We start from the raw sequence: 15912 nt of genomic DNA, 5'->3' as shown, positions 1-15912 counted from the left end.
CTATCGCAGTGGTCCCATGCACACCACTTCCCCACGAACCACTGCGATAGCAGTGTTTCAGCACGTGGCAGTGTTTCAGCACGTGTCGTACTGGTAGACGCCATTGTTGTTATGCAAATTTGCACAAAGCCAGCGAGTACGAAATCAAACCTCGCGTCATCGTTCTACAGCAGACAGAAGTGAAACTAGCTTGGTAATTTGCAGACGATTGGTTAAACTTGAGAGCCAGCCTCTCTATTTTCGTACAAAAATTGACGTCATTGAGCTAAAAAAATCCAAAGGTCAAACACTGATATCGCAGTGGTTCGTGGGGAAGTGGTGTGCATGGGACCACTGTGATAGCAGTGGTTCGTAGGGAGTGAGTTAAACATTGTAAGCAGTAAAACATGTTAAAGACACCCCCCCCCCCCCCCCCCCCTTTTAACATCGTTTTCAACCACGAAGGTTATATCGCGACTGGGAAAGGGGGGAGATGGGATAGAGCCACTTGTCAATTGTTTCTTGTTCACAAAAGCACTAATCAAAAATTTGCTCCAGGGGCTTGCAACGTAGTACAATATATTACCTTACTGGGAGAATGCAAGTTTCCAGCACAAAGGACTTAACATTTCTTACATACTGCTTGACTAAAATCTTTACAAAAATTGACTATATTCTATACAAGAAACACTTAACAAGGGTAAAAAGAGAAACAGAATCCGTTAGTCGCCTCTTACGACATGCTGGGGAGCATCAGGTAAATTCTTCCCCCTAACCCGCGGGGGGTAGCGATGATCAACCTGCTCCCATTGAGGGAGGGACTCATGTACTCTCAGACTTCTTGTTTATAATGTCTTACCTCCATTTCCAATTCCTTTTTCTCATGACCTAATGTTTTTATTCAGCTCACTCCCCCCCCCCCCCCCCCCCCCCACCACCACCACAAGAAACAAAACCAAGAATGCTAATATCTTTCAATGGTTATCCCTTCTTCAATTACTGCTTGAGTGTCTGTGAAAGAAAAAAACACACAGAAAAGATCCAAAACAGGCCAAATGTTAGTCTAAACAAAACAGGCCAAATGTTAGTCTAAACAAAACAGGCCAAATGTGAGTCTAAATAAAACAGGCGAGTGGATGGTGTTGAATTCATGATAAAAATACTCAAGTAACATCTTCTTTGTAGGTTTTTTGTAGTTAACAAACAAAACAAAACAAAAAACTGCTCCCTTTCCTTCACAAGGTTAGTCTTACTTATAGGCTCTTGACAATACAAGCATTCCACTCAGTGTTCTGCAAACATACTGGACTGCGCGCGCACTGAAAAACTAGTAAAGTAGCACGAAAGAGTATAACTTAAAGTTAAAACCAGCTGCTGGTATTGAGAACAAAATAAAAACAATACAGTATAAATCATAAACAAAACAATTGTGAGTTTGATCTATCTACAACCAAAGTTGACAGTGCTACAAATCTGTGAGACAACTTTGAAATAAAGCACCTTAAGAGGTTCTCCTCACTGAAACACAAATCATTCACCATGGCAACTTATATCTGAACACAGTTTGATCTACGAACTACTAACAAGCAAGGGGAGTGTAGTGAGAAAGTCAAATAATTACCAAGTAATCCCATAACATCTGTACAGTGTAAAACAATGAAGTCCATTCAAACAAATGTGGTAATTAAACATTTGCCAACAAAATTATACCGTCATTTCTAACCAAAAAAAGATTCTTTCTTCAGATGCATTCATGCTTGGCAGCTCACTCTATATAATCCTGAAAAATACTACCTCACATTTTTCTGTCAAACGCTCTCATCAGAACTCCAACATACACTCAGTAAAGGACACACAGACAAAGACAAACACACACACACACTAAAGTACGTAACATTTGAGCATAGCAAAACTAATGAACATGCTCTGCTTACTTTTCAACAAACAGATGTGCACTCTAAGTCAACCAATATATGATGTGCAGGTTCCATAATTTAACTAACCTGAAAGGGTTATTCACAACAGGAACACATTCCCTACATTTAAGTAACAAGCAGTTTCTTTATCATAAAAAAAATACAATGTGCTTCAAGTAATAAAGTGCGACAGATAAACTTGACTAAGTATCTAAATGGCACACATGCAAAAAAAGTTACCTGTCAGCACTGTCAGAGGTCAACTTTTTAGAGGTTGTGGGAGTTGGTGTCCGTCTTCCTCCCTTTGAGGCACCTTTCCTACAAAAAACATCAGAAGCATCATCATCTTCTGTAAAACTATTTTTTTTAAATCACCCACGTGAACTATGCAAATGGATATTTCACAAATGTGTCATGGGGTACCCCTTTCAGGCATTATTGTACATCTGCACAATGCTTTTAGTTTGAACATAAAATAATAAAAACAACCCTTTTGAGACCCCCATGATACAAGACTTCCCTCTTGTCAGACCTTGCTTTTCTCACATTTCCTTGGCCATAACGCCTGCAAATTTATCTCCATTTTAAGACTCCCTCCTTTTCAAGGCCTGATTTTCAAAGATCTTTGAAGTGTTTAAATGGAGAGTTCGCTGTAATACTTTGAGATGGCGCCCCCTGTGCCCCGCTCCTCCTCTCCAGTGGGCAAGATGCTCTGAGCGCTAGGTGAGCGACGGCCACTGGTGGTCTTGTTGTCCTTGCGAGACTGGCGCTCCAGTGACGCAGTGGAATGAGTCTGTGTCACTCCGATCTGAGTCAGGATGTTGGAGAGGTCCATGTGGTACTCCCTGGACTCTTCCTGTTCCATGGAGCTGTACAGGAGGTGAACGTTATGACAACATTGAAAATATTGCCTTGATCAAGTTGATGCCCCTCAGTACAGTAGGACCCCCCCTACCCCCCCCCCCCCCCCCCCCCCCTTAGATGTCATGTTCTAAGATTTACTCTTCATAAAATCTGTTGATTTAATTACCTCGATTTTCAAACCCCTTCCTTTGTAACACCGTATTTGCTCATTATGTTTGACGGTCTGAAAACAATGATGATGGGGGCTCGAGTTGGGTGTGGGGGTTGGGGGGGGGGGGATTGATAGAGAGGTGTTGTTTCACTGTGCCGAAGACTACCAGTACATGTGGCTTCTCCTGCAATGGCCATACCAACCAGTTTGCTCGAACCCTGTTTCATAATCCATTTAGAATGAACACCATTTCATTAAAACACACACACAAACAAGAAAATTAAGAAAAACAACACAGAATATTCAGCATCAATACACAACACGGCCAAAGATTGCTTACTTTTTCAGTTTGCAGATTTTGTAGAAGACAGAGAGTTCTGGAGAAGTTTTGACATCCTTGTGCAGTTTGGCAGATTCCACCAACTGGTTGCGGACCTGATGAATAAAGCAACATGAATATTATTTGTTTTCATATTTATAGTTGTGTGTAAATTTCACGTACAAGTAGGGTGTAAATTTCACGTACAAGTAAATTAAAAATTTTAGTAATAAATTTTCATTTGATTAATATACTTACCCAACTCACATATAGCAATTAACTCTAGTTCAGTGCTGGTAACGCTGTACGCATCCCCTTGGTAACAAGGGAAGCCCCTCTAAAAAAAGAGTGACCAATACCCATAAGGCCATATTAATACATACTTCCGACTTCCGTATGCGCGCGCATACGCCGCCATATGCATCATTCCAAACGAAGCCCAACTCACTCCCCTTTTTTAGAAATCCACCCCCCACAGCGGGGAGGCGGGAGGGAATAAACGATGTGAGTTGGGTAAGTATATTAATCAAATGAAAATTTATTACTAAAATTTTTAATTAAATTACATATCTTACCCAACTCACATATAGCAGATTGCTACTATAGGTGGAGGGCACCTAACCCAATCAGGAATTGAGAATCTGTCCTGCCGCTAACAGAGCAGGTAACCCAGAAACACATCCTATCTCAATGCATAGGCATCTCTGAGATAAACACCAAAGAAAAACCTTTCCAAAAAGCCAGCAAGCCGACTCAAGAACACAGTTCTGCCAGGAGACCAAATCGAAGAACAGCTAGAGTAGAAGCCCAATCTCTTGCCCCGTGAGGCCTAGCTGTAGTAAAGGGCAAAACTGCCCTGACATCCCCTGCCTGACTCTGCCACCATACATAAACTTGTCTAACTATGGTGGAGACCCAATTGGCTAACACTACTCTCGAGATGTCTTTAAAGCGCACCATAACGAGTGAGATAAAAAGAAGTTCCTGAGATTCCGATCTAGTGTGCAGAGTCCTTAACGGAAAACTGTGGAGGGCTATAACCGTACAAAAATGTACATCAGAATCTCCAAGAGCCATAAAAAAACTCAAGAAAGGAATATAGAGTCCGTGCTGTTCGAAGGGGGAGGACTGACTGACTGCCCCCCCCCCCCCCCTATCTACTGCCACCACTTGAAGGCATACCTGAACACTGTGGCAGTCCAAATAGGCAAGGTTGACCTCAACAAGTCATTACCCCTACCAAAGTTGAAAGACATTCTTTCTTCCTTTATATAAATTAATCAGTGTTTAACGTCGTATATAACCGTTCAAGGTTAAAGGGCGACGAAGCAGAAAGATAAGAACAAGAGCCCTTAGATTTAATGATCTCAAGCAATCCGTGCAAGTCAGAAAAAAACTTCAAAACTCGAACAGACCAAAAGGCTAAATATGGCTCTAGGGGAGCCAAAATAGTGATTAAGATTTGAACGGTGAATCAAAGTTGGTAACTCCAGATTCCGCTTATATGCCAGAAAACCCAAAAGAAACCTAAATGCCATAGATCAGTCTTTCTCCGAAAATCTGTCTATAGCAAAATTAGCAGAAAAAACACTTACTCCCACTTCTCACAGAAGCTACCCGAGTAAGCATGCCCGATTTCCGTGTTGATCAGCAAGGCTAGTTAAGTAAAAGAGTCAAAGAATCCAATCACAAAAACCCTAAAACTAGGAGCAAAGTCCGAGAAAGGACTGAAGATCAGCTTTCAGCACGCCTAAAGTAGGCCCTCTTAAACTTGCTGGTTATAAAGCCACCAAGAGAAAAATTAGCACCGAGCTGTCTCAGTGAAACTGATATCACATAAAGTCTTAAACAAAGACGTGGGAGAAAAAGAACGGAAAACCAAAATAGGTGGCTCGCCACCTTCATTGTACCGAGAGAAGAGGAGTTCTATCCGTTAAAACATAAGCCATCTGTTCCAAGCCAGACAACAAAACAAGTACCAGTCCAGAGTTGACGGGCAGAAGAGCCCGAGCAACTCAAAAAAATATCCTACAGTAGACACCCGTGAGAAACGAGTGTGAGCAAAACCGAAGCCCTCTTGCCAGCCTAACGAGGTCTGGCAACCCAAAAAGAACGGGCCCAAATTGTGCGACCGGCAGGCCGCTCAAAGTAAAACAAGAGTAAAAATTTCCATGCCCGGCAGTCGGGCGACGAAGATAAGCAAAAGGCGATAGTACCAAAAGGCAAAAACTCATTATTAGAAATTTCTCCCATTCCCCCTAAGGAACAAAAACACGTGGTCAAAGAGAGTCTGCTCCAAGTGGCCATTTGGCCGACAGACTTAGAGAGTCCGCCCAGTCATAGAGACTCTCATGAAGGTACTTCGCTGCTAAAAAGATCTCGTGATGGTAAAACCACCAAACCCTCTCATGTTCCGTGAGGAAGCGATAGGGAGTGAGAGACCCCCTTTTCTCGATGAGAAAAGCCCCCTGTGGAGTTGTCTGCTTGAAACAACACATGTTCCAACCCTTTGTTCTATTGCTTAACCCCCAACAGACCACAAAGGGTCCTATAAAAGCTGAGAAGCCTTAGACATCTAACGTGCTCCAGCCCTGCACTCCCAGTTACACCTGGAGTAAAGAACTTCTATCAAGGGCCGCTTGCACAATCTCCAAGAGATCCAAAAACGGCTCAACAAACGTATGACTTAGAAAAAAGATCAGAACCCTGAAGCTCTGAAATACCAAACGAACCATGAAAGAGAACCAAAAGGGAGGCACCCGTGTCTCCCCCCACAAAGAGGGAAACCTAATCCCCCCCAGCCGCTGTGTTAAACACAAAGGCGAAAGAAGAGTGATGCCGAGAACTAACTTCCAGTTGACATAACTGCCACAAGTGTGAAAGAAAGCGTGCTTTTGTGTGCCTACCAACACCCACCGCTAACTTGTCTCAGGGGGAAGAAAGGTGGCTATTAGACACAGAACCCTGCCACGAACGCGAGGGTAAGGAGACAAAAGATAAAGTCGAGAACGGCGAGCCTGAAGACTTTATTTGAAAACAATAAAAAGCCAAGGCCTGCCGTGCGCTTTCCTTCTGCAGTGAGCTTTTAAGATAGAGAAGAATCCCTGTGCATAGAAGCGAACTCACAAAGAGGAACCTTCAAGAAAAGAAGAGATTAAAGTCTCGCCAAAAGAACAAACCTTTTTGAAAGAGACCTACACCCAGGCTAAAAGCAAAGCTACATCCTTCATATCCGCGTCCTGACGGAACACAAAAATATCCAGATAGGACGTAACCGCGCACGAGAGAGCGCAGAAACAAGATTTGTTAAAAAGCGGTAAATGTAAAGGAGTGCGGCCATAATGAAACATAGCCAGGAGATCCTTGTTCTGACAGAGAGACAGTCACTCCTTGCTATTAACATCCAGACGGATGTTCGCCAATTCCGGGGAACCCGGTGGCGGTTCCGTAGAAAAAGCAAACGAAAAAACTACGTTCTTAAGCTTGGAGTAAACCGAAGCCTACGGAAAGCGATCAGCGCGTGACGCGCTGCTTGAGCAGATGACGCAAGCTAAAGCCCCGCCACCGCAGGAGCTAAGCCGAGCGTTGCCCACAAAGGAAGTGGTAACAAAGGAGCCTCAATTGTGAAAAAACAAATTTCACAAGCCCAAACGACCCCAACAGAGAATCCAAGAACATAACGTTCTAAGATTCCCTAAAAAAAGGCTCAGGTCAGCTGAAAATGCGCAAAACGCGGCAAAGCTGAAGTATGAGCTTCCCCCTGAGATGCCAACAAAGGCAGAGATGGGGGAAAAGCATCGATTGAGTTCGCAAATTGATCCTAAGAAGGAGCAAGACACGCCAAAAAAGATGGAGGAGAAAAGGCAGATGACAATGCTACCGCTAACCCTACAGGGAAAAAGCGCGTAGTAACCTCTGCCATCCATGTAAACAAAGATGGCAGCTTCGCTGAAAGTCAACGAAGAGGCGTCTCCATCTGCCCCAGAAGCTTAGTCTTCCAAATCCTCATCAACCTGTACAGTGGTATTCCAACCATCTACAAAAGGATGAGAGCCGGAACCAATCCCGAAAAAGCAACACTTGCCAAAAGGGAAAGGTTCGGAACAAATTTCCCAAAAGCCGGAACTCCGAAAGGATATTCCATCCACCTGCCTCATACCAGCTGAAAGCCTGGAAAAGGAAGTGGATTCAGCCTGAGTAACAGCAGAGGAACCGCAACAACGGAACCGAAAGCCGAAGACTGATGAGCGCCAACTACCAACACCACAGTGTTAACGGCAGAAGGCTATACCATCCTGCAACCGGAAGCCACAGCCGAAAAAGCGTTAGCAAAATCGGCCATGGATTGGCAAAAATCAGAACCAACCGGATGCCTAAACATGCACCAGAAGATCCTATTGTACCTTGAAGCCGCTTAAGCCACCAGTGCCACTGCACTTGACAGCCTAAACGGCAATTTGAATTCAGTGCAACCACCTCCGCGGAAGCACCGTCTTCTGAACAGCCGTCAGGCACTCCCGTGCCATCCGGAAGCTGACCCCCTGCTTGACTCCCATAGTCAAACAAAGAGCCAGCTATACTGTTCTCTTCCTGCCCCCCGGGCGGAAGCGAAAGACGCACACCCGTACCACAATCTAAAGAAGCGGTTGGTTGCGCAAATCTTCCGTTCGCTCTCCAAGGTTCCTAACCGCCACCGACCTGCTGCCAATGCAGTCAGAGCCAGCCTCAGCTTCGGAACTTTCACCCACAAAGCCAGAGCCCGGAGTTACTTTCTCTTGGAGACGCTCTACCCTTTCCCCGGAGAACCCGGGTACTTGGGTAGAAAACATACCTTTAAACTGGTGTGAACCACCGGGAACCGGAACACAGGCCACAAGCGAAGGCGTGGTCCCATCATCCCCTTCCGCATGAACATCATCCTGAGACACAGTAGCAAACGGCGCAGGCGAACGTTGGCAAGAGACGAAACCCCCGTCACACCGGAAGCGAACGCATCTCCGCCCGCGTGGAAGCGATCTCCCCCGCCAAGGAAGAAACCTGTGAACTTAAAGAGAGCAACAATGTCGCCACGTCCGCAGACGCACGACCGGGAAACACATAAACTAAGGAAGCCTAAGCGGGCTTATCCACAGGAGAAACCTTGTCTAAAGGTTTAGCCGTCAAAAACGGAGTAAGAGGCATGACGACCAAAACATCGATATTTTTTGCCAAGACAGTACATGAACCGAAACACAAGCCTGTCCGGAAGCCTTTGCTTTCCCAGGTGTTTACTTTATCGGCGGAGAACCAGCAGTTACTCGTTTAGACAACTGCCGCTTCTTGGCGTTAACCGCCATGACCAAAAACAACTCACGAAAAATTTTGTAAACAAGAAAATTTCACAAGTTCAATTTAAGGTCAAAAACGCCCACAAACACAAGCAAAAAACAGAAAGATCTCACCTCAACATGAAGAGACGATAAGACAAGCAAGAAGATACCAAGAGGTAAGTGACCAAGTCCGTAGACGAAGTGACAGATGGCTGAACACAGCCAGAGCGTACAAAAACACGACCAGTCCCACTGCTCGCTGAGTATGGAATGATGCATATGGCGGCGTATGCGCGCGCATACGGAAGTCGGAAGTATGTATTAATATGGCCTTATGGGTATTGGTCACTCTTTTTTTAGAGGGGCTTCCCTTGTTACCAAGGGGATGCGTACAGCGTTACCAGCACTGAACTAGAGTTAATTGCTATATGTGAGTTGGGTAAGATATGTAATTTAATGGGTGTAAATTTCACGTACAAGTAAATATAAAATTTCAAAAGTAAATTTTCATTTAATTAATATACTTACCAACTCACATAGATAGCAATAACTTCGTTTGGTTGCTAAGACATTGAAGCACTCTTACATGGTAACATGGGGAGATAACTCTAAAACAAAAACCACCTGCCATATAAGGCATGATCCGTGGTAGTTATCTCCCCTACCGGTGCCCGCGCATGCGCAGGCTGTATACCGGTAATACTCATTCCGTTCTGAAACCCATATCCCTTTATACAAATTGCGGGGATGGGTGGGAGGGAATTCGATATGTGAGTTGGTAAGTATATTAATTAAATGAAAATTTACTTTTGAAATTTTATATTAAATTACATATTCTTACGCAACTCACATAGATAGCAGATTGCTAATCTAGGTGGTGGGTAAATTTACTCACAATTAACATCTTGCCAGTATCTGGTCTGCCGCTAAAATAGCTAGCAGACCGAAAGTTCTGTACTTCCAGGAACCAGAAACGTCCCGTAGGAAAACATAAACAAAGGCATCTTCTGATGTCTAGTAGATGTGTACTAAAATAGCGGGTACTTTAAAATATCCCGCAGTAAGAAACTCATGACTACGTTCTTGCACGTTCAATGAGCTGCATTCAAGACTTATGTAAGTCTCTAAGCCTTGAGAACAGGTAAAGAAGAGGCTCACACTCTGACTTCTAGAGTCCGAGCTGCCTGAAGAGGGAGGACTGACTGCCCCCCCCCCTTTTCTTGCCACCACTGTAGGCATGCCTAATCAATGTGGCAGACCATCTAGCTAAGGTTGACTTCACTAAGTCATTGCCTCTACAAGAGTTGATGGAAATAAACAAAAGCCTTTGTTCTGATGAACTAAACCGATCAGTGCGAGTTAGAAATATATTTATAACTCGAAATGTTCAATAGGCTAATATGGCTCTAACAGAGCCAAACTATTGAACGTGGATTGAATTGTATTATCAGAGCTGGTTCCTCAGGTTTCTGATTATTTGCCAGAAATTTGAATCAAACCTAAGCGCTATAGATCAGTCTTTCTCCAAAGAGATGACTATAGCAAAACCAGATAGAAAATGCACCTATACTCCCGCTTCTCTCAGAAGCTACTAGAGTAAGAATGACCGCTTCTCGTGTTTAGATTAATAAGGCTAATTTTGTCAAGGATTAAACAATCCGATCTCAAAAGCTCGAAAACTAGGAGCAAATCCCAAGTCAGGACTGGAGATTTGTTTTCAGCCAACCAAAGGGAGGCTCCTTTAGTCACGATGGCTATAACGAGCCCAAGTGAAAACTTTTTGCGACCTAGCTGTTTCAGTGCAACTGATATCGCGTAACGTCTTAAAACAGAGACGTGGGGAAAATTCAGAAAGGCAGAATAAGTGGTTCGCCACCTGCAATGAACGGAGAGAAATGGAGTTCTTTCCGTTAATAATACGCCATTTGTTCCAAGCCAGTCAAAGTGACATGGAAACTAAGCCGCTGAACCCTAATGGGATCTCTAGACCAAATCCAGAGTTGAGGCAGAAGCCCCTGAGCGTCTCCATGATTCCCGTACGGTAGACACCCGTGTGGGTCGAGTGTAAAAAACAGCGCCCTCTTGCCAGCTTTAAGGGCCTTAAGGGCTGGCAACCAATGAAAAAAAATAGGCCCATAATGTGCGACCAACAGGCCGCTCCGAGTAAAATCGAGAGTATATCCGGGAACGGTGAGACGAACATTTAGCAGAAGGAGATAGTACCGAGAGGCAAAAAACTTCTATCAGAGGCTTCTACAAATTCACCAGAAGGAGTAGAAGCGCGTAAAGAGATAGAGCCCAGTCCGTGTGGACATACTTGTTCGACTGACTTTGAGAGTCTACCAAGACAAAAAACCTCTCAGAAAGGTACTTCGCTGCTAATAAGATCTCGTGGTGGTAACACCACATCAAAATCTCGCATACTCGATGTGGCAGCGATGGGAAGCGAGATGTCCCTCCCCCCTTTTGCTTATTAAGATAAAAAAAAAAGGCCACTGAGGTGTTGCCTGATTGAATTAACGCATGTTCTCCCCTGACAAGGGGAAACAATTCCACAAGAAACAGAAGAACTGCTTCGCTGATGGAGAGAGAATCAATGGAAAAGCCTTGCATGAGCAATGGTGTGAGAATCCAATGATTGGTTGTGTCTGAGAACCAGTCGAGAAAAGACACTAACATGAACCAGCTCTTTGTTTGATTGCTTAGAATCAACATAAAAAGTAGCCACTTACGATCTATTTTGTGTACCAAAGGAGGGAGAAAACATCGGCACGATCTTTGCAAGTGACCCAAGAAAGGACCTAATCCCCTTCCAGCTGCTGTGGTAGAACACAAAGGCTGAAAGCAGAGCGATGACAAGCACTAAGACTCCAGTTGACAGAACTGTCAATAGTAAGAATAACAACATGCTATTGTTTGCCCACTGAACCCGACGCTAAATTGCGGTGGGTATTTGGCAAAGCGCCATGCCGGGAAGAAGATAAACAAACCCGACCTCTGAATCGCCCCGAGGGGATAAAGTGATGGGTGTTTGGCAAAACGCCATGCTGAGAAGGTAAAGGGCAAAGCTGAGAACAGCCAGATTAGTGCTCTTATAGATAAGAAAAGCCAGGCCTGCCGTGGGCTTTTATTTTGCTGTGAGTTCTCTTTGTTAGAGAAGAGTCTGCGTGCACAGAAGAGGATTCGAAGAGAACCCTCAAGCAAGGAAGAGAATAACGTCTCACCGACAGAACAATACTGTCGGCCGAGGACTTCTTTCCGGTAAACAGCAAAGTTAAATCCTTTGTAAATGTGTCCCAACAGACACAAAGGCATCCCGTGAGTACGTAACCGCACAAGGGAAAGAACAAATCAAAGACTTGTTCAAAGACGATAATAGAAAGAAGTGTGGCCACAATCTTTCACAGCCAGGAGATCATGATCTTGAAAAAGACAGTTTCTCCTTGCTATGAACATAAAGATGAATGATCGTCAAGCCCGGTGTAGCCGGGAGCGGTTCCGTATTAAGAGGAAAAGAATACGCTAAATTCTTAGGCTTGGTGTAACCGAGGCCTACAGATAGCGCTCAGCGAGTGATGCGTTACTTGCGCGGGTGACGCAAGCGAAAACAACGCCGCCTCGCTGCCCACAAGGAAGTGGAGGCAAAGGAGAATCATTTGAAAAAACTTCCACAAGTTCAAATGCCCCCGAGGGAGGATCTAAGAACTTAAAGTTCGAAAATTTCCTGAAATAAGGCTCAAATCAGCTGAATGTGACGCAAGCCACAGCAAACCTGAAGCAGGAGCCTTCCCCATATGATGCCGTAAAAGGCAGAAGTGGGGCAAAACATCGTGTGAGAAAACTTTTATAAGTTGAAAAGCCACGAAAGACTCTAAAACTTAAAGTTCACAGATTGTTCCTGAGAAGGAGCAAAATCAGCCAAAGCTGATGGTGAAGTAACGCAGATGACTATGCTACTGCTAACCCCTCAGGGAAACAGTGCATATTAACCTCTGCTGCTAGTGCCAAAACGATGGCAGCTTCCTGTTCAGTAATATCCCAACGAACGTTGAAAGGATGAGAACCGGAAACCAATCCCAGCAAGGCAACATCTGCCGAAACCGGAAAGGTTGGGGAAAACAAATTTCCGGAAGCCAGAACTCCGCGAACGGATGTACCATCCACCTGCCATGTGCCAGCCACAAAGCTGGGAGAGGAAGTGGATGCAGCCCGTGGAAAGGCAGAGGAAGCCGCAAAAGCGGAACCGAAAGCCGAAGACTGATAATTGCCGACTGCCAACACCAAAGTGTTAACGGCGGAAGGCAAAACCATCCTGCTACCGGAAGCGATAGCCGCCGAAGCCATCTTGGCTAATGGCAAGGCAAAGGAAGACAACAAAGGTCTGCCAGTGCTAGCTAGACGAAGCTTCCGGTTGGTGGTCACAGAATGATGAGCCGCACGACCAGGAGCAGCAAGCCAGGGCTGAGCCTCCTGCAGGAGCGTCCCCATGAGCCGATAGCAGCGGAAGAGGAACATCGCTCAGACAAACTTTAGCAAGTTGATAAGCCACATCAGGTGACTCTAAAAACTTGAAGTTCTCAGCCCGTTTCTGATAAGAAACGAAATCAGCAAAAGCTGATGGAGGAGGAGCAGCGGAAGTGGTTGCCGCAAACACCCCTTCCGTGAAGCAGTGTGCAGTAACATCTGCTGCCAAAGCCAACAAATGATGTAGCTTAGCCGGAAGTCGGCGAGAAGCTTCCTCATCTGCATCTGATGCTTCTTCCTCCATATGCTGTTCATCCCCAACAGAAGCATCATAACGATCATCTGAGGGATGTCCAGCGGAACCGGCATCCGGTAAGGCAACTTGCGCCGAAACCGGAAACGGTTGTGGAAAAAATTTCCGGAAACCGGAAATCCGTGGATGTGACCACTATCCGCTGCCCAATGCCAGCTGAAAGGCTGGGAAAGGAAGCGGATGTAGCCTGAGAAAGGCTAGCGGAAGCCGCAACAGCGGAACCGGAAGCCACAGGCTGATGAATGACTTCCGCCAACAGCGAAGCTGCTAACAGCGGAAGTCAAACCTCTCCTGCCACCGGAAGTCGCCCCGACTTTAACGGAGGGAGCGGAACCAGCAGACACAGGCTGATGAATGACTTCCGCCAACAGCGAAGCTGCTAACGGCGGAAGTCAAACCTCTCCTGCCACTGGAAGCCGCCCCGACGCCAACGGAGGGAGCGGAACCAGCAGAGGACTGAATGACTTCCGCCAACAGCGAAGCTGCTAACAGCGGAAGTCAAACCTCTCCTGCCACCGGAAGCCGCCCCGACGCCAACGGAGGGAGCGGAACCAGCGGAGGACTGTATAGCATGAGCATCGACCAGCCCCAATAAATTGGAACCGGAAGATCCTGTAACCTGTCTGCCAGCAGCCGCCCCGACTGGAATTGCGGGGGCGGAACCAGCAGACACATGCCCTTCACATCCCATGCCCAGGACCGTGAAAACGGAGCCAGGTTGGTTTGTGGAAAAACCCTTACGGTCAGTGTGCAATTCCGCCGAAACGGAAACTGACGTCAAAGGTTTGCGTACTTCGCCAAGAACACCCAAAGGTGCTGATGTCCCAGACTCAGACAAAAACTTGTCTAAAAAATGAGTCCGACATATCCAACACCGTCGTTGGATCTGCGACCACGCCAGCGGACGTGACCGTCGCAGTCGGTTCGAAACGAACCCGCACAAGCGAATGAACATTTACAACACCCGAAGGAAGGGGCAGAGCAGCACGCGAGGCTATTTGCCCTATCCGACGAGATCAAAACATGAACCTCTGTCTAAAAAGACGAAAATATCGCCAGCAAATCGGCTTTAGTCAAAGCTAAAACAGCGCTAGGCGCTTGAACTTTCTTGAAAGAAGCCGCAACAGACGAGGTAGGTTTGTCAAACGAAACCGTAACACAATTCATCATTCGCCAGGTTGAAAACGTAAACAGAAACGTTATCGCTCCGTGAAAATTTTCTGAGTACGAGACGCAGTGGTAGTAGCTACCTTAACTTTATATTGGTCGCATTGCCTGACTGAGAACTGGGAGAGCAAGCCTGACTGGTCGAACTCCGAGTTTTCACTCACTCTCTTTATCTTAAGGTTCGTCCGCCATTTTGTATGACAAAACTGAACCAAAATACAAGTTGCAACACGCCCCAAAAGTTAAAACAAACGCGTCTCGGTAATAAAAATGAAAGCTCTCACCCAATACTTGAAGTAGAGATGAAACAACAACAGCGTTACCAAGATTCGATGGTCAGTCACCGCCGTGAAGACCAATAGCTTTAGATCCAAAATTTTAATAATAAATTTTCATTTAATTAATATACTTACCCAACTCACATATAGCAATTAACTCTAGTTCAGTGCTGGTAACGCTGTACGCGTTCCCCTTGGTAACAAGGGAGACCACCCTAAAAAAGAGTGATCCATCCCATAATATCAGACCGATGTCCGGTCCAACATCCGTATGCGTGCGCATACGCCGCCATTTGTATCATTCGAACGAAGCCCAACTCACTACTTTTTTAGAACCCAATACCACCACAGTGGGGAGGCGGGAGGGTTTAAACGATGTGAGTTGGGTAAGTATATTAATTAAATGAAAATTTATTATTAAAATTTTGGATTAAATTACATATTATTACCCAACTCACATATAGCAGATTGCTACTATAGGTGGTGGGTACTTACCAAAACTAGGCACGCAGGACCTGTCCCGCCGCTACCATGGCAGGCAGCGCGGAGCTTCCATCCTGTCTGACAGAAGCGACGTCTCTGAGGTAAAAGTTGACGAAAACGTCCTCAGAGCGCCAATACGCAGCTTCCAGTACCTCGGCTAGCTTGCCGGACCGAAGAACTGCCACTGAGGATGCCCAGGCTCTCGCCTCATGGGTTCTAGCCGCGGTGAGAGGCAACACTGCCCTAGCATCACCCGACTGCACTAGCCACCAGGCATATGCTCGTTTGATCAGAGTGGAGATCCATTTGGCCAGAGTCACCTTCGCTATATCCTTACACCTAGCCGTGTTTAAAGATATGAAAAGAAGCTTTTGACTTTCTGACCTAACAGGCCGAGTTCGAGACAGGTAACATCGGAGAGCTCTCACAGGACAATTTGCAATATCGGGATCTCCAGGAGCCAAAATCTTGCTCAAGGGTGGAATGCGCAAGATTGGAGAAAGCTGGCCAGGTTTCTGGTTTTTCGCGAGAAAGCCGGGAACAAATTTGAGAGAAATGGAACCATCCTTCTCGAACGCAATATCCTTGTCTAAACCCGACAAAGAATGCACCTCACTACCTCTCCTAGAAGTAGAGAGAAGCGTTAAAAACACAGTCTTACGCGTCAAA

At 45.6% G+C, this 15912-nt stretch overlaps 1 protein-coding gene across 1 annotated transcript in view; it reads right to left on the bottom strand.

Annotated features, from left to right (window-relative positions):
- The window catches only part of LOC138981137 (cilia- and flagella-associated protein 46-like), a 130067-nt gene that overhangs the window by 105203 nt on the left and 8952 nt on the right, over positions 1-15912 (bottom strand). Inside the window, exons 7-10 of the mRNA XM_070353974.1 lie at positions 3251-3345; positions 2555-2764; positions 2136-2213; positions 1601-1618 (exon numbers count right to left, since the gene is read on the bottom strand). Of these exons, the coding sequence (XP_070210075.1) occupies positions 1601-1618; positions 2136-2213; positions 2555-2764; positions 3251-3345 (401 nt within the window). The remainder of the gene's footprint in view (positions 1-1600; positions 1619-2135; positions 2214-2554; positions 2765-3250; positions 3346-15912) is intronic.

The sequence above is a fragment of the Littorina saxatilis genome, linkage group LG12 (genome assembly GCF_037325665.1).
Source record: "Littorina saxatilis isolate snail1 linkage group LG12, US_GU_Lsax_2.0, whole genome shotgun sequence".
NCBI lineage: Eukaryota > Metazoa > Mollusca > Gastropoda > Littorinimorpha > Littorinidae > Littorina > Littorina saxatilis.
Note: the sequence above shows the minus strand (reverse complement) of the source record. Positions and strands in the feature narration are given on the sequence as shown.